The sequence below is a fragment of the Oratosquilla oratoria genome, chromosome 34, assembly GCF_046742065.1.
Source record: "Oratosquilla oratoria isolate Oo_2021 chromosome 34, ASM4674206v1, whole genome shotgun sequence".
In the NCBI taxonomy this organism is placed as follows: domain Eukaryota; kingdom Metazoa; phylum Arthropoda; class Malacostraca; order Stomatopoda; family Squillidae; genus Oratosquilla; species Oratosquilla oratoria.
The window spans coordinates 30,910,631-30,935,583 of NC_134810.1; the positions used below are offsets into that span (position 1 = coordinate 30,910,631).

The window sequence follows — 24,953 nt, forward strand, 5'->3', positions numbered from 1 at the left end:
GAAGAGAGGGCAAGGGAGAGAAGGGGTGGCTATACTAATAAGTGAAGAGATAGGTAAATGTGTAGTGGAGTGGAAGGTTTCCTTATGGATAATGTGGATGCAGGTGACACTGGGAAAGGAGATGTGGGTTTTTGTAAGTGCATATGGACCTTGTAGTGAGAAGAGTGTAGAAGAAAGGGAGGCTTTTTGGGTAGATTTAAATGAGTGCATAGAGGGATTAGGGAGGAATGTCAATGTAGTAGTACTGTAAGACCTTAATGCTAGCGTAGGAAATGAACCAATTGATGGAGTGGTTGGGAAATATGGAGTTCTACGAAAGAATTGAAGTGGAGAGTTGATGGTGGAGATGTGTCTAGAAAGAGAGTTGATGATAGCAAATACATTGTTTCAGGAGAAAGTCAAGCATAAGTACACATGGGAGAGGGTGGTGGATGGAAGGGTGGTAGATAGAGCATTAATGGACATGTAGTGGTAGATAGGAGTATAATAGGAAGAGTTAACCCCTTCCATATGGTGCCGCACACGTAGGCGTCATGAGGAGCAAGTGGATTCGCGACGCTGCCATATCGGCGTCTTGATTATATTTATTGTAGTCGCCCCTGTGTTTTTACATTCTCCCAAATGTGCCCTGAATCCCATTCTCTGTGGTTTTCAAAATTCGCGGATGAAAGAGAGAACGATCGATATAAGCGGTGACTATATTTTATGATGCGAATATTATTACGTTACGTCATACGGCTGGCATTGGCTGCTGCCCGCGAGATTTAAGTCCCGTACTGAAGTGGTTAAGGATGTACATGTGCTAAGGGGAGAGGGTGGGGGAATATCAGATAATTTTTTGGTGGAAGGTAAGATGTGAGTGAAGGATAGATGGAGAAAGAGGAAAAGGACAAAAGGTAGGAAGGTACTTAGAGTGAACTCTTTAAATGAAAAGGAAAAGGAGAAGGAGTACGAAAAGAAGCTGAGAGAGGAGTGGGAGGGAATGAATGATAGAGTAGAGCTATGAGTGGAGGAGGAATGGGGATGGTTCAAGGAGGGAGTCACAAAGTGTGCAAAGATGGTGTGTGGAACAAGAAGGATGGGAGGAAATAGAAGGAAGGGTAGTGAATAGTGGGATGAGGAAACAAAGAAGGTTGTAGAAGAGGAAAAGTGAGCTTTCACAGATTGGTTACAAAATAGGACAAGGGAGTCATAGGAGAGGTACAAAGAAAAGAAAAGAGAAGTAAAGCAAAAGGTAGAGGCAGAGAGGAGAGCAGATGCGAAATGGGGTAAGAGTATGACAGAAAATTTTGAAAGTAATAAAAAGATGTTTTGAAAAGAAATTAAGAGAGGAAGAGGAGGCGAATCAAGTAGAGAAGAAAAGGTAAAAGGTGCTGATGGAGAGATGATAATGGAAGAGAAGGCAGTAAGGGGAAGATGGGCAGAATATTTTAGGGAGTTGCTGAATGTGAAAGAGGATAGGGAGGGAAAGATAGTTGCAGTGGGAAGTGCTAAGAAAATGACCATGATGAGTGAGGAAAATGGAGGAGAAATAAGGAAGAAGTGAAGGCAGTTGTTAAGATGATGAGAGCAGGTGAGGCACCTAGTCTGGATGGATGCCATGCAGAATGTCTAAAAAAAAAAGGAGGTACAGTGATGGTGGACTGGCTGGTGAGGTTATATAATGTTTGTTGGAGAAACGGTGGAGTGCCAGGGCTACCTCCCTTGTCTGGGGGAAAAAGGCCTTGGTATATGTATGTAAAAAAAAATTCAGTTTCAGGTCTAATACTCTCTCTCTCTCTCTCTCTCAAAAGAAAAAAAAAAAAAAAAAAGAAAAAAAAAAAAAATCCATCAATGTTCTTTTCTCATTTCTATTGTTGGCTTCAATTCTTAGAGCCTTGTTTTTCTCTTTTTCCTCATCAGTCCTTTCCTTTTTTATCCATACATGTTTGAATTTCTCGCTGTTTGCTAATTTAACCACTTTCGATAGTACCTCCTCAGCTATCATTTGAGTTCTTAGTTTTATTTTCAGAGGTCTATGTTGTTTTTCTTTTGAATATTTGCCTATCCTGTGAATCTTGTCAATTTCTTTGTCAAAATTTTGCTCTTCATCCTGAAATTCTTTCAGAACTTCCTTAGGTATTTCCTTTTCCTCCTTTTCTATCAGGTATTTACTCATCATATTTTTCTTGGATACCATGGACCACAATGCATTTACCTTTGTCAACTGTATCTCTCACCTAATTTTCCTTTTCTTTAATTACTTTCATAACTGTTTCTTTTGTATTTTCCTCCATCTGCTTTTGTACTATTTCTCTAAAGGATCTGTTTTTATTTTCCTGTTCTTGTTTCCATTTTTTTTTTTTTCAAGTATGTCTGTTTTTTAATTGACTCTTCCACCTATCCGGTCACTACCTGTAATTGCTCTTTGACCTCCTTTTTCAGTTCTTCATTTTTATCTTTGTCCTAATTTTTCATTTTGTTTTCTCTTTTGAGTATATCAATTTTGCTCTTTAGGTCACTTAATTCTCTAATTGTTTGCTCATTACTCTTATGCAAAGTAATCTATGATTTCTTCCAATAATTTGTTTACTTCACAATTTCTTAATGCATTGCTATATCTAACTTCTCTATGTCTAAGCCTTTACCCATTTCTCCTGGATTTCTTTGAAAACCTGAAAAACTGTTGTTCTCCCACCTTTGATTTATTCTTAGTGTGTCAATTAAACATGTTCTCTTGGGAATTACTCCTCTCGGCAATTCTACCTTATATCCAGGCCTCTCTTTGTTGGTTCATTTAATATTTTTTTGTCTTTTTCTTTCTCTATTGTGCCAACTATATTTATTTCAAGAACTGGATTTTACTTATTGGTCACATGGGAAACATAGCCTACACATTCCTTCATGTCGGTGACAAAACTGCTAGAGAGGTGCACTTCCTTTCATTTCGGTGTCTTGTTTACGTGTGCTTGCGATAAAATGCATGAGAAGTATGATAGGGGTTACTAGGCTGAACAGAGTGAGAAATGAGGAAGCAAGGAGGAGAGTAGGGGTGGAAAGGGCATTGGGAGACTGGGTTGCTGAAAGAGTATTTGGATGGTTTGGACACATGGAAAGAATGAGTGAAGAAAGATTAGTAAAACAGGTGTGGAATGAGCGAACATGAGGGGGAGACCAAGGATGAGATGGATGGATGGGGTAAAAGGGGTACTGGAAAAAAGGGGAATGTCTGTTGAGGAAGGAAGAAGACAGAAGATAGGGGTGAGTGGAGAATGGTTGTGTATGGATGATGCTGCGATGCATGGAAGGAAGTGGGTGGGGGATGGGATGGTGAGGGAGTATGTGTGAGTGTTATTTTGATCCAACTCAAAGAGAGTTCTTCCCCATCTTCTCATTTTCTACATGAGGAGATGGAGAGGAGGGGTTGCCAATTAAATGAAGTGGCCTTGCTGTAGATGTGCTGTGTCTTGCTGCGTTGCTTCTGACCCAGGGCAGTGGGTGAGATGCAGGGATGACCCGTCATCCAGATGCCAAGATAAGAGAGAGGGAGATAAATGGGAGTGGAGTATGTGGGGATGGAATGGGTGGGAGTGGATTTTATGCCTTTGTTTTTTGACTACCTCCCTTGTAAGGGGGAAACAGCTGTTGGTATAAATCTGTCCTGTATCACTTCTTTGAATATACTTTTTCTTTTCATCTCCGTCCCCTGTGGTAGGGGGAAGAAAGAATTCTGTCACCATGTTTCCCATGGGAGTCATAAAAGGCAACAAAGTGGGAGATAGTGATGGGATTATGTATTCTGCCCTCTGTAAAATTATTCTACAAGATTTCATGGCATATGAGAGCCTGAGAGGAGTTTTCCAATCAGTACTATATCTGGGGTACTGGTTGCATGTTACTGTGATGTTAAAATCTGCTCACCAGCTGATACTTTAAGGTCTATATGGGGTGCCTCTCCAGAGCCAGAGCCACACATCATTTTTGTGTGTGATAGAGAAATTATGCTACTTTATTATACTATGACTGTCCCTCCATTATGCTATCCCCTACTCTTAATACTCCCTTGTACCATTTCTATGAATATTCATTTCCTTTTTTGCTGAACCCTGTGGTGGGAGAAAATACTGCCGAGTGTTCCAACTTAAGTTATAAAAAGCGATAAAACAGGACTTGGATAGGACTAGGCATCCTTCCCTCTGTAGCCTCACCCCACCCCCAAAAAAAAAAAAAAAAAAAAAAAAAAAAAAAAAAAAAAAAAAAAAAAAAAAAAAAAAAAAAAAAAAAAAAAAAAAAAAAAAAAAAAAAGCAAAGGAGGAAGAGGGACCGAGAAGAGTTTTCCTACCAGAACCCTAAGGTTTACGCCTTTTAATGTGCGTGGATATGATACAGATGGTAAAAGGGAAGAGGTAGGCAGTACGTTTGTGAGAAGAAAGATGGACATATTGACATTGAGTGAAACTAAGTTGAAAGGAAGGGCTGAGTTTCAATTTGGGAGGGTAGTGGGGAGGGTGTCAGATTTGAAGAGAGAACGAGGGAAACAAGGGGTGTCTATAATAGTAAGTGGAGATAGGTAAGCATGTGGTGGAGTGCAAGGAGGTTTCTTCAAGGTTAATGTGGATGATGGTGAAACTGGGAAGGGAGATGTGGGTTTTTGTAAGTGCATATGGACCTGGTAGTGAAAAAAGTGTATAGGAAAGGGAGGCTTTTTGGATTAAGGGATTAGGGAGAAATGTCAATGTAGTGGTATTGGGAGATCTCAATGCTAGGATAGGAGACAAACCAAACGAGAGCTTGGAAAGTGTCAAGTGCCAGGAAAAAATTATAGTGGAGAGTTGATGGAGTTGTGTCAAAAAGAGTTGATAGCAAGTCAAGCATAAGTACTTATGGGAGAGGGTGGAGGATGGAAGGCTGGTAGATATGGCTTTAATGGACTATATAGTGGTAACCAGGAGAAGAGTAGGCAGCTATGGATTTATATGTTCTTAGAGGAGAGAGTGGGAGAATATCAGATCATTTTTTGGTGTGAGGGTAAGTTGAGAGTGAAGGATAGATGGAGAAAGAGAAAAAGGACAGAAGGTAGGGAGGTACTTAAAGTTAACTGCTTAAATGAGAAAGAAAAGGAGTACAAGAAGCTGAGGGAATAGTAGGACAGAGTGAAAGATAGAGTAGAACTAAGAGTGGAGGAGGAATGGGAATGTTTCAAGGAGGGAGTCACAAGGTGTTATTTTGTTATTTACCTCTTTTTTTTAAGTTCTCAATATTGGCAGTACTGTATAATTGATTTTCATCTTTTCATTTTGACTTTTAATCTCCATTAGATCATTTGGCTCATTATTTAGTTCAGAATTAATTTTCTTCAGTTCAGATATCTCATTGTTAGCTTGGAACAGGCCTTTTGCTAACTCTAAAATCTCCTTGGTTCTATGTATTAGTTCTTCCACAATTTTTATTATTACTCATTCCCCTTTCCAAGTCTAAGATTTGACTCAAATTTCTTCTCTCGTTCTTATCAAAACCAGAAAAAGTGTCTTTGTTATTAATTCGGAACATTCTTGGTGTTTTGAGGCCTCTGTTTACACTTAATTTCGGTGCAGCATCTCCACAGGACTCTGGTATTGAGTCAACATTTGACTCAAAATCATTTCTCCACAGGACTCTACAATTGAGTCAACATTTGACTCAAAATAATTTTATTTTCTTGCATTTTCTCTCATTAAATCAATTTAACACTGCAGAGAAGTCATTTTGGGTAACTACAAGTGGGGCCACCTCCCATTCAATACAAACCAAGAATCTTGTTTTCCTTGCACTATTGGAAATTTTCGTTTTATTCGGCAGCCTTCGGAGCTCTAGTTGATAGGTATTGACAGCTCAGATGTTGTATTTACCTAGTTGTATTATATAGGAAGGGGAGCTATGCTTGTAGTGACCCGTCTTTGAATCCTACATCATCTAATTTGTTCTTGTATGGTGTTTGCACACACTATTGTTTTGTCCAATTTGTTCCAGACATCCACCACTCTCTGGATTTTTTTTCTTTTTTTCCCGATCTCTTCTATAACAATCTTTTTTGAGTTTCTTTTCATGTCCCCTTGTTTTTCTTCTATCCTACTTTAATAAATCATCTCTATCAAGGATTTCCTTACCTTTCATGAATCTGTACATAGCCCCTAGATCTCCCCTTTCTATTTTTTGTTCCAGGGTTGTTAATTCCAGTTTGGACAATCTTTGTTCGTATATCAATTTTGAAAGTGTTGGTGCCATCTTTGTCGTTCCTCTTTGGATTCTTTCTATATACATATACCAAAGACTTTTTCCCTTTTACAACATCTAGTTTGTTCTTAAATTATTGTATGGTGTTTGCACACACTATTGTTTTATCCAATTTGTTCCAGACATCCACCACTGTGTGTGGAAAACTTTTTTTTTTCCAAATATCTTCTATAACTATCTTTTCATGTCCTCTTGTTTTTCTTCTACCCACTTTAATAAGTCTTCTCTGTCAAGAATTTCCATGCCTTTCATGACCTGTTCACAGCAAGAACGGTCACTCCTTTTGCCATATTAGCCTCTTTTATTATGTCTTTATTTTTCAGTATAGACGATATGGTTGATTTTGCCTTCCCATACTGAGTTGCCAGGTCAAAGATACGAGTTCCACTTTCAAACTTCGCAATGAATTCTTTTTTCAATTCAATTCTCGTTCTTACTGCTTTCCTTTTAGGCTTGGTTGAATCACTAATCTTTTTTGGACCCATGGCTGCACTATTATTTATTAAGATAACAAAAAATAGCAATAAAGTAGCACGAAGTTTCACAAAGCTTGCGTGGATGATGCGTAGTTTACGGAAGCTAGCACGAGACTAAGCTAAAGCGATCGCATGGTGCGACCAATAACAAGGTGATGCTGTCCGAATTGTGGGACGAGTACAAATGAAGAGTTGAATTTTACCTTGAACAAGTTGTACGAATGGTGGGGTTCCACTGTATATATACTGTACAGTATATATATATATATACATATATTTATATATAATTTTCTTTTCCCAAATTCCATTTCCGTTTTACTATATTTCTTAATGTTCAAGTTCACTTCCCACTTTTGAATCCATTCCCAGACCTTGTCCAGGTCTTTCCAAAGAGATTCACAATATTTTCCATACTTACTTTCTTTAGTAGTTTTGCATCATCTGCAAAGAAGTTCATTTACCATTCTACACCTTCATCCATGTCATTTACATATTTAGCAAACATCATTGGAGCAAATACTGAACCCTGTGTGTATTTACCTAATTATATTTTATGGGAAGAGAGCTATGCTCGTAGCGACCCACTTTTGAGTCTTTCAGCATTCAGTGTGATCTTAAATTCGTGTATAGTTTTTGCACTCACTGTTTCTTCATTCAGTTTGTTTCCGATATCTATCACTGTGTGGGAAGCTATTCTTTTTCAGATCTCTTCTGTAACTATCCTTTTTAAGTTTCATGTCCTCTGGTTTTTCTTCTATCCCACTTTAATAAGTCATCTCTATCAAGGACTTCCATCCCTTTCATAATTCTGTATATGGTTAGTAGGTCTCCACTTTCTCTTCTTTGTTCCAGGATAGGTAGTTCCAGTTTGTCCAATCTTTGTTCATATGTCAAATTGGAGTGTTGGTGCTATCTTTGTCATTGCTCTTTGAATTCTTTCTATTTTTTTTGTGTTCTTTTTAGTACTAGTTGTCCATAGCGTTGCAGCATATTCCAATTTTGGTCTTATCAATGTAACTAATATTTTCTTTACCATTTCTTCATCCACATACTTAAAAGCCACTTTCATTGATCTTAATAAATTGAAAGTTTCTCCAACTAATTTGTTGATACGTTTGTCTGTCATGTCACTGGTGATAGTTACTCCTAAGTCCCTTTCTGAGTTGACTTTTTTAATTTCCTTTGTACCAATTTTGTACATACATACATATACCAAAGGCTTTTTTACCCTTTACTCGGGAAGTAACTAAAAAGAAAAAGGCATAGAAAACCACACCCACTGACTTCATCCCCTACATACTCCACTCCTCTCTACCCTCTTATCTTGGCACCTCCTGAATGACAGGTCATCCCTGCATCTCACCCAATACCCTGGGTCAGAAGCAGTGTTTCAAGACACAGCATATCCACAGCAAGGCCGGTTCATTAAATTGGCGACCCCCCTCTCCATCCCCTCATGCAGAAAAGGAAAAAACAGTGAGAAATCCCTATGGGCTGCGTCAATTTATTTCTCATACATACTCCCTCATCCCCATCCCCCACCCACTACCACTCACGCATCACAACATCATCGATACACAACCCTTCTCCATTCACCCCTATCTTCTGTCCCCTCCCGTCCTTCCTCAACAGACATTCCTCTCTTTTACAATGCCCCTTTTACCCCATCCATCCATCTCATCTTAGGACACCTTCCACATCTCTTTCACTTATCTTTCTTCACTTATTCTTTCCATGTGTCCAAACCATCCTAATACTCTTTCATCAACCCTATCTCCCAGTTCCCTTTCCACTCCTGTTCTCCTCCTCACCTCCTCATTTCTCACTCTATCTAGCCTAGTAACCCCTATCATACTTCTCAGACATTTCATCTCCTCTCTTCCTCTTTTATGTTCCATGTTTCTGCCCTGTACAGTGCTGTCGGCACAATCATTCCTTCATACAATCTCCTCTTAGCATCCATTCTCAGATGTCTATTTCTCATTACACTTTTTAATCCACCAAGGCATTTACTCGCTTCTCTCAATCTACATTCTACTTCCACCTTCACTCCTCCCTTTCCTGGCACATTCTCACTCAAGTATCTAAAACTATCCACTTCCTCAAGTCTCTCTCCTTTAATACTCACTTCCAGTTTGCTGCCACTCTCTCCCCTTGTACATCTCATCACCTTACTTTTACCCACATTTATCTTCAGTTTCCTTCTTTCACACACCTTCTCAAACTCTGTCACTAACTTCCTCAATCCCTCCTCTGATCCTGCTACAAGTGCAGTGTTGTCAGCAGACAACAACTGGCATATCTCCCACTTTTCTCCATTTTCTTTAACCATCTCCAACTCCTGACCCACTACCCTTGCATTCACCTCTCGCACCACCCCATCCATGTATACATTGAACAGCCAGGGCAAGATAACACATCCCTAACGAAGTCCCACCTTTACCTCAAACCATGCACTCTCTACATTTCTAATCCTAACAGCTTTCCTCCTATCCCATATATCTACAATACCTCCCACAGTGCCTTCCTATCTACCCTGTCATAAGCCTTTTCCAAATTCATAAAAGCTAAAAAAAAATCCTTACCTTTTCCTATAGCTTTCTCACATATCTGTCTTACCACAAAAATCTCATCTACATAACCCCTACCTGTCCTAAACCCACACTGTTCCTCACCAATTACTCCCTCTGTTCCTCTCCTAATCCTCTAGATCAGAGGTGGGGAACCTGCGGCCTTCCGGGCCATCAGTGCGGCCTTCTGCGGCCTTTGATGTACATATTATTCTTTTTAAAGACCTTGAATATTTTTTAAGTCTGAAATCATTAAATACCTGAAACTTATAAGGGTATAATAATAATAATAAAAAAAAAAAAAAAAAAAAAAAATTCTGCACCCCGAAATTAAAAAAAAATGGGTAAAAAAACATTTAAGAATTCTATACATATGTATATTTCTAAAATTAAAAAAATATTTTTAAACTGAATTTTTAGGGAGGGGGGTGGAAAACTTACACCGTCCCCTAAAAAGGGATAAAATAATTGAAAAAGATAATAACAATTTGTTCCGTGCGGCCTCTATGTGGGGCGATGAATTGCAAGGTGGCCTTCATGCACAAAAAGGTTCCCCATCCCTGCTCTAGATCAAGACCCTCCCATAAGCCTTTCCAACTACACTCAACAAGCTGATCCCTCTGAAACTACTACACTCACAATTGTCCCCTTTTCCTTTGTAAAGTGGAACTATACAGGCACTCCTCCAGTACTCCAGCACTCTACCCTCTCTTAAACAAACACCAAATAACCTCACCAGCCAGTCCACCATCACTGTACTTCCTTTTTTCAGACATTCTGCATGGCATCCATCCAACCCAGGTGCCTTACCTGCTTTCATCATCTTAACAGCTGCCTTCACTTAATCTTTCCTTATTTCTCCTCCATTTTCCTCACTCATCACTCTCATTTTCTTAGCGCTTCCCACTGCAACTACCTTTCCCTCCCTATCCTCCTTCACATTTAGCAACTCCCTAAAATACTGTGCCCGCCTTCCTCTCACTGCCTTCTCTTCCATTATCATCTCTCCATCTGGAACTTTTACCTTTTCTTCTCTACTTGATTCCCCTCCTCTTCCTCTTTTAATTTCCTTCCAAAACACCTTTTTATTCATTTCAAAATTTTCTGTCATACTCTTACCCCATTTCATATCTGCTCTCCTCTTTGCCTCCATTATCGACTCCCTCCTTGAACTATCCCCATTCCTCCTCCACTCCTACATCTATTCTATTCTTCACTCCCACTCCTCTCTCAGCTCCTTCTCCTTTTCTTTCTCATTTAAGCAGTTCACTCTAAGTACCTCCCTACCTTCTACCCTTTTCCTCTTTCTCCTCCTATTCTCCACTTATCTTACACCAGAAAATGATCTGATATTCCCCCACTCTCTCCCCTTAGAACATGTACATCCTTATCTCTTCCTACCATACTCCTGGTCACCACTATATAGTCCATTAACACTCTATCTGCCACCCTTCCATCCACCACCCTCTCCCATGTGTACTTATGCTTGACTTTCTTTATAAACACTGTATTTGCTATCATCAACTCTCAAGACACATCTCCACCATCAACTCTCCACTATGATTTTTCCCTGCAACTCCATAATTCCAAATCACTCTGTCTATTGGTTCATTTCCTACCTTAGCATTAAGGTCTCCCAATACAACTACATTGATATTTCTCCTTAATCCCTCTTTGCACTCATTTAAATCTATCCGATAGCCTCCCTTTCCTCTAAGCTCTTCTCACTACCAGGTTCATATGCACTTACAAAAACCCACAACTCCCCTTTTTCACCTTCATCATATCAACCTTGAAGAAACCTCCTTCCACTACACTACACGCTTACCTATCTCTTCACTTACTAGTATAGCCACCTCTTCTCTCCCTCATCCTCTCTTCACTCCTGAGAACCTCCCAATTACACTCCCAAACTTACACTCGCCCCTCCCTTTCAACTTAGTTTCATTCAGTGCCAGCACATCCATCTTTCTTCTCACAAACATACTGCCTATCTCTTCCATTTTACTCTCATCTGTGCCACTTCCACACACATTAAAAGACCCAAACATTAGGGTACTGTTTGGAATACTCCTAGACCCTCTTGTCTTTACTTTTTTTTAGGAATGTCCCCTGTGAGGCTACAGGTAGCAGGACTCCTAGTCCCATCCCCCATCCCGTTTTTTGTCACCTCTTATGACTCAAGTGAGAATACTTGGTGGCAGCATTCTTTTCCCTCACCACAGAGTAGGCAAAGAAAGGAAATGAATATTCAGAGAAATGGTACAGGACAGTAACAAGGGGTTGGGGGACACCGTAACAGAGGGGCAGTCGTAGTATAATAAAAGTGTCATCATTTCTCTATGAACAGTCTTCCTCTATCACAGACAAAATGATGTTTGGCTCTGGTCCATAGGGGCGCCCCATATAGATGCTAAAGTATCAATTGCATTCTACTTTGCCACAAAAGCAAGCAGCCAATACCCCAGACAGGGTATTGGCTGATATTCTGTTTTTGCTTTTTCCAAATTCCATTATACTACAATTCTTGATGATGAAATTCAATTCACTTTTCTGACTCCATTTCCAGATTTTGTCCAGGTCTTGTCATTATTTGCAATCATCCTCTGTACTTACTCTCTTTAGTAGTTTCGCATCATATGCAAAGAAGTTCATATAACATTCCACACCTTCATCCATGTCATCTATATATATGGCAAACATTATCGGAGCCAATACAGAGCCTTGTAGGACTCCACTTATCCTTTCTTCCCAATTTGAGTTCTTGTCCCTGAGTACCACCCTTAATTTTATCCCATTCAAGAAATCTTTCATCCATTCCGATAACTTTCCTTGTATTCCATCTATTGTTTCAATTTTTCTTAGTAGCTTTTTGTGTGGTCCTTTGTCAAATGCCTTTTGTAAATCTAAGAAGACTCTCCTGATCTTCCACTTCTAAATCCAAATTGTTTAGGATTTAATATTTTGTCCTCCAAGTGTTTAATCCATTTACTTTTGATAACTTTTTTGCATGTTTTTTCTATAGTACCCCATCTGGCATATTGGCTGCATGTTATTGTGGCAAAGAAGCATGCAGTTGATACTTTAGAGTCTATATGGGGCACCCCTATGGACCAGAGCCACACATCATTTTGTCTGTGATAGAGGAAGCCTCTGTTCATAGAGAAATGATGACACTTTTATACTACGACCATCCCTCCGTTATGCTGTCCCCCAACCCCTTGTTACTGTCCTTTACTATTTCTCTGAATATTCATTTCCTTTCTTTGCCTACCCTGTGGTGGGGGAAGAGAATGCTACCACCAAGTCTTTCCACTTGAGTTGTAAAAGGCAACAAAAAATGGGATGGGGGATGGGATTAGGAGTCCTGCTACCTGTAGCCCCAAAAGGGGACATTCCTAAAAAAAAAAGGTAAAGGCATAAGAGGGTCTGGGAGTTTTCCAAATAGTACCCTAATGTTTGGGTCTTTTAATGTGTGTGGATGTGGTACAGATGAGAGTAAAAGGGAAGAGATAGGCAGTATGTTTGTGAGAAGAAAGATGGATGTGCTGGATTTGAGTGAAACTAAAATGAAAGGAAAGGGCAACTATGAGTTTGGGAGTGTGGCTGGGAGGTACTCAGGAGTGAAGAGGGGACAAGGGAGAGAAGGGGTGGCTATACTAGTAAGTGAAAAGATAAGTAAGCGGGTAGTGAAGTGGAAGGAGGTTTCATCAAGGTTGATGTGGATGAAGGTGAAGCTGGGAAAGGAGATGTGAGTTTTTGTAAGTATGGACCTGGTAGTGAGAAGAGTGTAGAGGAAAGGGAGGCTTTTTGGGTATATATAAATGAGTGCATAAAGGGATTAGGGAGAAATGTCAATGTAGTTGTATTGGGAGACCTTAATGCTAAGGTAGGAAACGAACCAATAGACGGAGTGATTGGGAAGTATGGAGTTGCAGGTAAAAGCCGTAGTGGAGAATTGATGGTGATGTGTCTTGAAAGAGAGTTGATGATAGCAAATAGTGTTTAGGAAGAAAGTCAAGCATAAGTACACATGGGAGAGGGTGGTGGATGGAAGGGTGGCAGATAGAGTGTTAATGGACTATATAGTGGTGACCAGGAGTATGGTAGGAAGAGTTAAGGATGTACATGTTCTAAGGGGAGAGAGTGGGGGAATATCAGATCATTATCTGGTGGAAGGTAAATTGAGAGTAGAGAATAGGTGGAGAAAGAGGAAAAGGGCAGAAGGTAGGGAGGTACTTAGAGTGAACTGCTTAAATGAGAGGAAAAAGGAGAATGAGTATAAAAAGAAGCTGAAAGAGGAGTGGGAGGGAGTAAAGGATAGAGTAGAATTAGAAGTAGAGGAGGAATGGGGATGGTTCAAGGAGGGAGTCATAAGGTGTGCAAAGATGGTGTGTGGAACAAGGAGGGCGGGAGGAAATAGAAGGAAGGGTGGTGAGTGGTGGGATGAGGAAGCAAAGAAAGGTGCTGAAGAGAAGAAGCAGGCATTCATAGATTGGCTACAAATTAGGACGAGGGAATCGTATGAGAGGTACAAAGTAAAGAGAAGGGAAGTTAAGCATAAGATAAAGGAAGCAAAGAGGAGAGCAGATGTGCAATGGGATAAGTGTATGACAGAAAATTTTGAAAGTAATAAAAAGATGTTTTGGAAGGAAATTAAAAGAGAAAGAGGAGGCGAATCAAAAAGAGAAGAAAAGATAAAAGGTCCAGATGGAGAGATGATAATGGAAGAGAAGGCAGTTGCTAAATGTGAAGGAGGATAGGGAGGGAAAGGTAGTTGCAGTGGGAAGCGCTAAGAAAATGAGAGTGATGAGTGAGGAAAATGGAGGAGAAATAGGTAAGGATGAAGTGAAAGCAGCTGTAAAGATGATAAGAACAAGTAAGGCACCTGGGTTGGATGGATGCCATGCAGTATGTCTGAGGAAAGGAGTACAGTTATGGTGGACTGGATGGTGAGGTTATTTAATGTTTGTTGGAGAGAGGGTAGAGTGCCGGAGGACTGGAGGAGTGCCTGTATAGTTCCACTTTACAAGGGAAAAGGGGACAAGTGTGATAGTAGTAGTTTCAGAGGGATTAGCTTGTTGAGTGTGGTTGGGAAGGCTTATGGAAGGGTCTTGATTGAGAGGATTAGGAGAGGAACCGAGGGAGTAACTGGTGAACAACAGTGTGGGTTTAGGACAGGCAGGGGTTGTGTAGATCAGGTTTTTGTGGTAAGACAGATATGTGAGAAAGCTATAGGAAAAGGTAAGGATGTTTTTTGGCTTTTATGGATCTGGAAAAGGCTTACGACAGGGTAGACAGGAAGGCACTGTGGGAGGTACTGCAGATATATGGGATAGGAGGAAAGCTGTTAAGAGCAGTCAAGAGTTTTTACGAGAGTAGTAGAGCTTGTGTTAGGATTAGAAATGGAGAGAGTGAATGGTTTGAGGTAAAGGTGAGACTTCATCAGGGATGTGTTATGTTGCCCTGGCTGTTCAATCTTTACATGGATGGGGTGGTGCGAGAGGTGAATGCAAGGGTAGTGGGTCAGGAGTTGGAGATGGTTAAAGAAAATGGAGAAAAGTGGGAGATACGTCAGTTGCTGTTTGCTGACGACACTGCACTTGTAGCAGGATCAGAGGAGGGATTGAGGAAGTTAGTGACAGAGTTTGAGAAGATGTGTGAAAGAAGGAAGCTCAAGATAAATGTGGGCAAAAGGTGATGAGATGTACAAGGGGAGAGAAAGACAGCAGGCTGGAAGTGAGCATTAAGGGTGAGAGACTTGAGGAAGTGGATAGTTTTAGATACTTGGGTGCGAATGTGACAGGAAAGGGAGCAGTGGGGGTGGAGGTAGAATGTAGATTGAGAGAAGCGAGTAAATGCCTTGGTGGATTAAAAAGTGTAATGAGAAATAGACATCTGGGAATGGATGCTAAGAGGAGGTTATATGAAGGAGTGATTGTGCCAACAGCACTGTATGGGGCAGAAACATGGAACATAAGAGAGGAAGAGAGGAGTTTGAATGTGTTTGAGATGAAATGTCTGAGAAGTATGATAGGGGTTACTAGGCTAGATAGAGTGAGAAATGAGGAGGTGAGGAGGAGAACAGGGATGGAAAAGGAACTGGGAGATAGGGTTGATGAAAGAGTATTAGGATGGTTTGGACACATGGAAAGAATGAGTTAAGAAAGATTAGTAAAGGATGGGTGGAAGACGGAGGTGGAAGGAGTGAATATGAGGGGGCGTCCTAGAATGAGATGGATGGATGGGGTGAAGGGGGTTTTGGGGAAGAGGGGAATGTCTGTTGAGGAAGGACGGGAGAGGACAGAAGGTAGGGGTGAATGGAGAGGGGTTGTGTATAAATGAGGCTGTGATGCATGAGGGGGAGTGGGTGGGGGATGGGGGGTGAGGAAATATTTATAAGAAAATATTTGACGCAGCCCAAAGGGATTTCTCCCTGTCTTCTCCGTTTCTGCATGGGGGGAAGGAGAGGGGGGATCGCCGAATTTATGAAGCAGCCTTGCTGTGGATGTGCTGTGTCTTGCGACACTCCTTCTGACCCAGGGCAGTGGACAGGATGCAGGGATGATCCATCATCCAGGAGGTGCCAAGATGGGAGGGAGAGAGGAGAGTGGAATATATAGGAAATGGAATAGGTGGGAGTGGTTTCTATGCCTTTTTCTTTTTGGCTACCCCCCCCCCCATGTAGGGGGAAAAAGCCTTTGGTATATGTATGTATGTACTTCTATGGGAGACCGGTCTATAGTTAGTCGGGTTTTCTTTGTCTCCTTTATATATTTGTACAATATTTACATTTTTCCAATCATGTGGTACTTTTCCCTATTTGAGTGAGAAATCAATTACCTTGTGTATTTTGTCCATTAGTTCATTCTTTCAATATCCAATTCCATCTGGCCCATGTGACTTTTTGATTTTAGGTTTTTTATTTGTTCTCTTATTTCTTTGTGTCACTGTTATTTCTTTCATTTCAAGGGATCTTTCTCTCTGTCCTTCCTCCCAATTTTGTGAGTTTTCAATTGTGAATACAGATTTAAAATGCTTGATCATAATTTCAGCCATTTCTATATCATCTATATATTCTTTACTTCCTTCATGCAGTTTCACTATTTTGTGTTTGTCTTCTAGTTTGTTACTTATATATCTATAGAATAGTTTTTTGGTCCTTGCATTTTTCTAATATGTCTTTTTCATAGTTTCTTTTTCCTTCCCTGTGTATTTTTACACATTCGTTTCTTAGACGTATGTTTGTTCTCCAAGCTTTGTCTCTTCTATCTGTAGCTTCACTACACTTTTTGTTATACCAACACTTTATGTATATCCTTTTTTGTTTCTTCTTTGGTATGTATATATCTGTTCACTCCTTGTATTTTTCTTTTAATATGTTCCACTTCTCTTCCATCTTTGTTTCTTCATTTAAGTTTTTTTCCCTAGTTTGCATTTTGAATTTTTTTTCTATGTTTTTTGAAGTCTGTTTTGTTGTACATTAGTCTTCCTTTTCCATATTTCTCATCTCTTCTCACATCATTTTGTTCTTTAACCACTTCAGTACGGGACTTAAATCTTGCGGGCAGCAGCCAATGCCAGCCGTATGACGTGTCGTAATAATACTCGCATCATAAAATATAGTCACCGCTTATATCGATCGTTCTCTCTTTCACCCGCGAATTTTGAAAACCACAGAGAATGGGATTCAGGGCGCATTTGGGAGAATGTAAAAACACAGGGGCGACTACAATAAATATAATCAAGACGCCGATATGGCAGCGTCGCGAATCCACTTGCTCCTCATGACGCCTACGTGTGCGGCACCGTATGGAAGGGGTTAAGTTCAAACTCTATTAGTATATGGTCACTCTTCCCAACTGGTGTCTTGTATTCCATTTTGTCCACTATTTCAGGCTCAGATGTGAATAAAAAGTCAAGTGTCGATGGTTCTTTATTGTTTCTATATCTGGTGTTTTCTTTCACCCATTGTGTCAATGTGTATTCACTGGTCATATACAGTAGAATATTTCCCCAAAGTTCCTCTCCACCTTTTACTGTCATTTCTTCCCAACATATTTCCTTTTAGTTAAAGTCATCTATAATTACTATGTTTTCTCCTTCTTTCATTAATTCCATTGTGTCTTCCGGTTGTTTGGAATGATCACTATTAGTATTTACCTAGTTGTATTTTATGGGAAGGGGAACTATGCTTGTGGTGACCCATTTTTATATCTCCCAAGATCAAGTTTGTTCTTAATTCTTGTATTGTGTTTGCACACACTATTTTTTCATACAATTTGTTCCATACATCTATCACTCAGTGTGGAAAGCTGTTCTTTCTCAGGTCTCTTCTGTAGTTGTCCTTTTTGAGTTTTGTTGCATGTCCTCTTGTTTTTCCTCTGTCCCTTTTTATTAAGTCCTCTCTATCAAGACGTCCTTTTCCTTTCATAATTCTGTAGATGGTTAGTATGTCCCCTTGTTCTCTTCTATGTTCCAGGGTTGGCAATTCCAGTTTGGCCAGTCTTTATTCATATGTCAGGTTTGAAAGTGTTGGGGCCATCTTTGTAGTTGCTCTTTGTATTCTTTCTAATTTTCTTGTATTCTTTTATTGTATTGGGTGACCATATCAGCACTGCATTTTCCAGTTTTGGCCTTATCAGAGTTTGTGAGAAGGCTTGGCAAAAGGTAAGGATATTTATGAGCTTTTATGGATTTGGAGAAGGCTTTTGATTATCAAAGTAAGTGTACATGGATGGAGTGTTGTAGGAGGTAAATGCAAGGGTAATGTGCAGGGGACTGGTGATGGTTAAAGTCAATGGAGAAAAGTGGGAAGTGAACCAGTTGTTTGTTGATACCACTGCACTTGTGGCAGGGTCAGAGGAAGGATTAAGGCAGTTTGTGATAGAGTTTAGGAAGGTTTGTGTCAAGAAAAAGTTAACCTCTTCAGTACGGGCCTTAACCACTTCAATACGGGACTTAAATCTCGCGGGCAGCAACCAATGCCAGACGTATGACGTAACGAAATAATATTCGCATCATAAAATATAGTCGCCGCTTATATCGATCGTTCTCTCTTTCACCCGCGAATTTTGAAAACCACAGAGAATGGGATTCAGGGCGCATTTGGAAGAATGTAAAAACACAGGGGCGACTACAATAAATATAATCAAGACGCCGATATGGCAGCGTCGGGAATCCACTTGCTCCTCATGACGCCTACGTGTGCGGCACCGTATGGAAGGGGTTAAATCTCGCGGGCAGCAGCCAATGCCAGCCGTACGACGTGTCATAATAATACTCACATCATAAAATATAGTCACCGCTTATATCGATCGTTCTCTCTTTCACCCGTGAATTTTGAAAACCATAGAGAATGTGATTAAGGGCAGTTTATAGAGAATGTCAAAACACAGGGGCGACTACAATAAATATAATCAAGACGCCGATATGGCAGCCTTGCATATCCACTTGCTCCTCATGATGCCTACGTATGCGGCACCGTATGGAAGGGGTTAAAGGTAAATGTGGGTAAATGGAATATGTGATCAGATGTACACAGGGAGAGGCTGGCAATGAGTTGGAAGTAAGCCTTAACCCCTTCAATACAAGTCAAATTCTTGTGCGCAGCATCATACCTAATGTACAATGCATCACACTACTTGCATCATAAAGTCACTACTGTATTACTCATCCTCTTTCACTCTGAGTAATAATAAACACAGAAAACATGATCATACCAGTTCACAGAATTCGGGGGTCACTCAGCTACAACTACAAAATAAATATAATCAAGATGCTGATGCTGGCATTCTCATGTACCCATTCGTGCCCCATGACACTTACATAGGCTTCATTGTATCAAAAAGGTTAAAGGAGAGAGGCTGGAAGAAGTGGATAGTTTTAGGTACTTGGGGTTATGTGGCAGGAAATGGAGAAGTAGGGGTGGAAGTGAATTGTAGATTGAGAGAAGCATGTAAATGTCTTGGGGGAGTGAAAAGTGTCATGAGAAATAGGCACCTAGGAATGGATGCTAGAGAAAATTATATGAAAGCGTGATTGTGCCTACAACACTGTATGGGGCAGAGACTTGGATTTTAACCTCTTCACTCTGGGGCACATCGCACGTCTGGCAGCATTAGCTGCCCGACGTGCGATGTTGCGTCATAATAATCCCATTATAAAAAATAAAGTCAGTGCTCAATCGTTCATTCTCTTTCAAATGTGAATTTTGATAACCATAGAAAATATGATGAAGCCAGTTTAGAGAGAATGGAGGTTACGTAGGTACGACTACAATAAATATAATGAAGATGCCGACATCGACATCATCGCGTACCCACTTGCTCCTCATGACGCCTACGTAGGCGTCACCGTATGGAAGTGGTTAACCACTTCACTATGGGACTTAAATCTCGCGGGCAGCAGCCAATGCCAGCCGTACGACGTGTCGTAATAATACTCGCATAATAAAATATAGTCACCGCTTATATCGATCGTTCTCTCTTTCACCCGCGAATTTTGAAAACCACAGAGAATGGGATTCAGGACACATTTGAGAGAATGTAAAAACACAGGGGCGACTACAATAAATATAATCAAGACGCCGATATGGCAGCGTCGCGAATCCACTTGCTCCTCATGACGCCTACGTAGGCGGCACCGTATGGAAGGGGTTAAGAGGAAGAAAAGAGAAGTTTAAATGTTGTTGAGATGAAGTGTCTGAGAAGTATGGTAAGGGTTGCAAAGTTAGGAGTAGGAAATGAGGTGAGGAGGAGAGTGGGGGTGGAATTAAAGCTGGCAAATAGGGTTGATGAAAGATTGTTGAGATGGTTTGGACACATGGAAAGAATGAGTGAAGATTAGTAAAAGGTGTGGAAAGCAGATTTGGATGGAGTGAACTTAACCTCTTCACTCCGGGGCACATCGCACGTCTGGCAGCATTAGCTGCCCGACGTGCAATGTTGCGTCATAATAATCGCATTATAAAAAATAAAGTCAGTGCTCAATCGTTCGTTCTCTTTCACCCATGTATTTTGATAACCATAGAAAATTTATGAAGCCAGTTTAGAAAGAATGGAAATTACATAGGTACGACTACAATAAATATAATCAAGATGCCGACGTCGGCATCATCGAGTACCCACTTGCTCCTCATGCCGCCTACGTAGGCGTCACCGTATGGAAGTGGAGGGGATGACTGAAGATGAGATGGACAGAAGGGGTGAATAGGGCTTTGAGCAAGAGGGGAATGTCTGTTGAACAAGGAAGGGAGAAGGCAGGTGATAGGGGTGAGTGGAGGTTGTGTATAGATAACATTTTGATGCAGCCTCTATTTTTCGCATGAAGGGATGGAGAGACGTGGGCACCACATAAGTGTAGCAGCCCTGCTGTGGATGCAGTGTCTTGCTGCATTGTTTCTGACCCAGGGAGTGGGCATGAAACAGGGATGACCCTTCATTCATGAGGAGCTAAGATAACAGGGAAACAAGGGTGGTGGATATGAATGGAATAGGTGAGTGTGTGTGTGCCTTTGACTTGACTACCTTCTTTATAAGGGGGATGATGCCCTTAGAATACATAGAAAAAAGGATATTTTTGAGTGGATGAAAGGGGGAAGGGGAGGTGTCATGATGCAATGAAATGGTAGGGGTAAACGAGCTCCAGCTGCTAGACTCTGTGGAAATACTGTGTCCTCAGCTGTGTGGTGGGACAGGGATGACCCTTCATCCGCAAGGAGCTAAAGTGGGAGGGACAACAAATGGGTTCTTGGATGGGTGTGAGATGGGCGTAGGGTGGGTGTTTGCTTTGACTTGCCCCCTTGCACCTACCCAAGGCTTTTTGGTGTATGTATGAAACCTGAGGCAATTATTATTATTATGATTCTAATGCTTTGAATGAAGAAATATTAGTACATGAGGTGTGGAGGGTAGAAGTGGAGGGAGTGAACATGAGGGGGCTACCAAGGATGAGATGGATGGATGGGGTAAAAGGGGCATTGGGAAAGAGGGGAATGTTTGTTAAGGAAGGAATGGAAAAGACAGAAGATAGGGGTGAGTGGAGATTGGTTGTGTATGAATGGGAGTGGGTGTGGGGATGGGGGGGTGAAGGAGTACGTGTGAATGATATTTTGAACCAGCCCAAAGGGATTTCTCTCAGTCTTCTTTTTTTCTACATGAAGGGACAGAGAGGGGGGTTGCCAATTAATAAGTAGATGTAATTGTTTTCTTGTTCTCGAGGAAGTCAACCAGCAAAATCTCTTCTACATCCCAGAAGACAGTGACCATGACCGTTCCTCTTGAATGCTCAGATTTTGCTTTGACTGATCCACTTCCACCCAGGGGCAGCCACTGCTTTGATTCAATTTTGTCCTCGGTATCATACTGGTAAAAACCATGTTTCATCACCTGTCACAATCCTCTGCAGAAAAGCTTCAGAGTCTTCATCCCACTTGATCAAAATTTCCATTGAAAGATCTGCCCTTGTTTGCTGCTGATCTGGGTGCAACAACCTAGGGACCCATCGAGCAAAAAGCTTGCTTAATCCCAAACTCTGTACCAGAATTGTGTGTGCAGCACCCACGGATTTGTTGGGTGTGTCTGTTACTGATTCAATAGTTATTGGTCTATTCTTTTCAATCATGTCGCGGACAGCATAAATGTTTTTCTCACAAACTGATGTTGATGGCCTGCCATTGCGGGGCTCATCTTTAATTTTGTTTCCTCCACTTCTGAACTGACTTATCCATTTGTATGTTGTTGATTTCTTTGGGGCATTGTCACCATAAACTTGTTTCAGAGTGTCAATGATTTGCCTATTCTCCCAACCGACTTTCACCATGAATTTAATGTTAGTCCTGGCTTTGATTTTGGTGGATTCCATGTTGCTTAAATGGTGTCGGATTTCCAACTGGCAGTGATGCATCATTACCTGGATTTATGGGTTCATGTTTGAACATTGGTACAAGATTATCCAGGTGCGATAAAATCTAATTCCTTCCATACAATTTTTACAATAGTTATGGACTTTTTCCACAAACTTTTTTAAGCTCCCTCGTACTGTGATGCAAGGAAGAGAGGGGGTGAGGGTATAGAGTGGTTATGCATGAATGATAGTTTGATGCAGCCCAAGAGATTTCTCCCCATCTTCTCTTTTTATGCATGAGGGGATGGAGAGACGGGGTTACCAATTAAGTGAAGTGCTCTTGCTGTGGAGGTACTGTGTCTTGCTGTATTGCTTCTGAGCCAGAGCAGTGGGGAGGATACAGGAATGGCCCATCATCCATGAGGAACTAAGATGAGAGGGAGGAAAGAGTGGTGGATGGGAGTGCAATTGGTGGGAATGAAATGGATAGGAGTGGGTATATGCTTTTAGACTTGGTTACCTCCCTGGTAAGGAGGAAAAAAGGTATATAAACAAATAGATAGAGAATACCATCCACCTTTAAGGGGTCAAGGACCTTTGGTATATGTATTGATTAGTGGGCCTTGGGTAAAAGGGGGAATGTCTGTCAAGCTGGAAAGGAAGAAAGCAAGAGAGAGGTGTGAGTGGAGAATGGTTGTTCATGAACCATAAATTCATGAGGACCAAAGGGAGTTCTTGTTTTCTCTATTTACATGTGAGGGGATGAGGATGGAAGATCACCACATATATGAAGCAGTGGGGGTAAATGAGCTTACACTGTTGGGCTCTGCTGTGGATATGCTGCATCTTGCTACATTGCTTTTGATCAAGGCAACTGGGTGTTGGATGGGTGTAGGATGAGTAGGGAGTGGGTGCATGTATTGGCTGGCTACGTCCCTTGTAAGGTGGAAGAAACCTTTTGGTATACAGATAGATTGATACATTTTATTACAAGATGATTTGGTTTAACATCTTGAAACTCCCTTCTTCCTATCAGGAGGCTAAGATGGTGCCCTTGTAGAGGACTTAGTAGCACTAAATTTAATGAACCATACCCCTAGTACAACTTGCCTGTGGTAAGGCTTAAACTTCTGTCACTTCAACCTCAGCCACAAGTAGTAAAGCCCTAACCTGCTTGGCCAGTGAGCTTAGTTATATTACATATTAAACTAATTCAACACACAACTATAAGCAATTTAGTCAAAATCAAGAATAAAAATAATTTTTGAACAATATCATTCTAAAAAAAATTACAAAATAAGAAATGCAATTCACCTGGACATTCCATTTCAAACTAGCAGTTTTTCAATATATGAACAAAAAATAAGAATGCAATAGTGACGGTCTGTCTTTATGCTTCAACTTGACAATTACACAGTAACATACTGAACTGTACTCTTCTCAAATGTCCCTTTCAAATATATACAATGACACAATATTAAAAATATTAAGTGATTTAACTTTTAAGGAAGTTCCTATGGCAACATTTCCAATGTACAGTAATAATTAGCACCACAAGATAATACATACTTGACTTATCACTGCTCTTGACATCTGCATTCTTTAATTTTGTGTCTTCCTCTCCCTCTTCCATCTTTTCATCCTCTTCTTCCCCTCTACGAGAAGATCTGCTCTCTCTACTATGAAGCTTCTTGCTGACCTGCTCATTATGCACAGATGCTGCTGCTGTTTCCTTTGCACGTCTGGAAGGCCTTGTTCTCAAACTTGGGCTAACACTCCTGCAAGAGTAGACATAATTTCATAAAATGCAACTCAATGAGGTGGAGTGAGGGAACTACGGACCCTCTCCTTTTGTATTTTTTTTTCCCAAAAACTTTCAAGCCAAAAACATGCTTTGACTTAACTACCTCCTCTTATATAGGGATGGACACCTTTGTATAAAGAGCTATCAATGAATTCACTGCACCAGATGTCTCCTGCAGGAGACATAAAGCACTCAGGTAACCAGCAACAACCACCACAAATTACTCAAGGAAGCGATATTGCTATTATCTGGGTGTGACAAGAATGGGAATGTGTACAGTGAGGTGTTCTGTGTCTTCTGTAAATGTGCACAACCCATAGTTACTACATACATAAACAAATGTGTCTTTTTCCCCCTTACATGGGAGGTAGCCAAAAAAAAAGGCATAAAAACCACTCCCACCCATTCCATCCCCACATACTCCACTCCCATTCACCATACTGCAATCCCTCTTATCTTGGCTTCTTCTGGATGATGGGTCATCCCTACATCTCACACACTGCCCTGGGTCAGAAGAATTGTAGCAAGACATAGCACATCAACAGCAAGGCCACTTCATTTAATCGGCAACTCCCTCTCCATCCTCTCAAGCAGAACAAGAGAAGACAGGGAGAAATCCCTTTGGGCTGCGTTAAAATATCATTCACACTTACTCCCCCCCCCCCAATCCCTTTCAAGCATCACAGCATCATCCATACACAACCATTCTCTATTCACCCCTATCTTGTCTTTTCACTTCCTTCCTCAACAGACATTACCCTTTTTCCCAATGTCCCTTTTACCCCATCCCTCTCGTACTTGGTCGCTCCCTCATTTCATTCTTTCCACACCTGTTTTACTAATCTTTCTTCACTCATTCTTTCCATGTGTCCAAACCATCCCAATACTCTTTCATAAACCTTATCTCCCAGCTCCCTTTCCACCCCCACTCTCATCTCATTTCTCACTCCACCTAGCCTAGTAACTCCTATTATACTTCTCAGGCATTTCATCTCAAACACATTC

General features: G+C 40.8%; 2 protein-coding genes across 2 annotated transcripts in view; one reads left to right on the forward strand and one right to left on the reverse strand.

Moving 5' to 3' along the window:
• prel (preli-like) overlaps window positions 1-24,953 on the forward strand; it is a 358,444-nt gene that overhangs the window by 210,931 nt on the left and 122,560 nt on the right. The window lies entirely within an intron of this gene.
• LOC143018165 (uncharacterized) overlaps window positions 1-24,953 on the reverse strand; it is a gene marked incomplete at its 3' end in the record, with an annotated part of 324,170 nt that overhangs the window by 179,118 nt on the left and 120,099 nt on the right. The window contains 1 exon segment of the mRNA XM_076173326.1: window positions 23,714-23,922. Coding sequence (XP_076029441.1) covers window positions 23,714-23,922 — 209 coding nt within the window.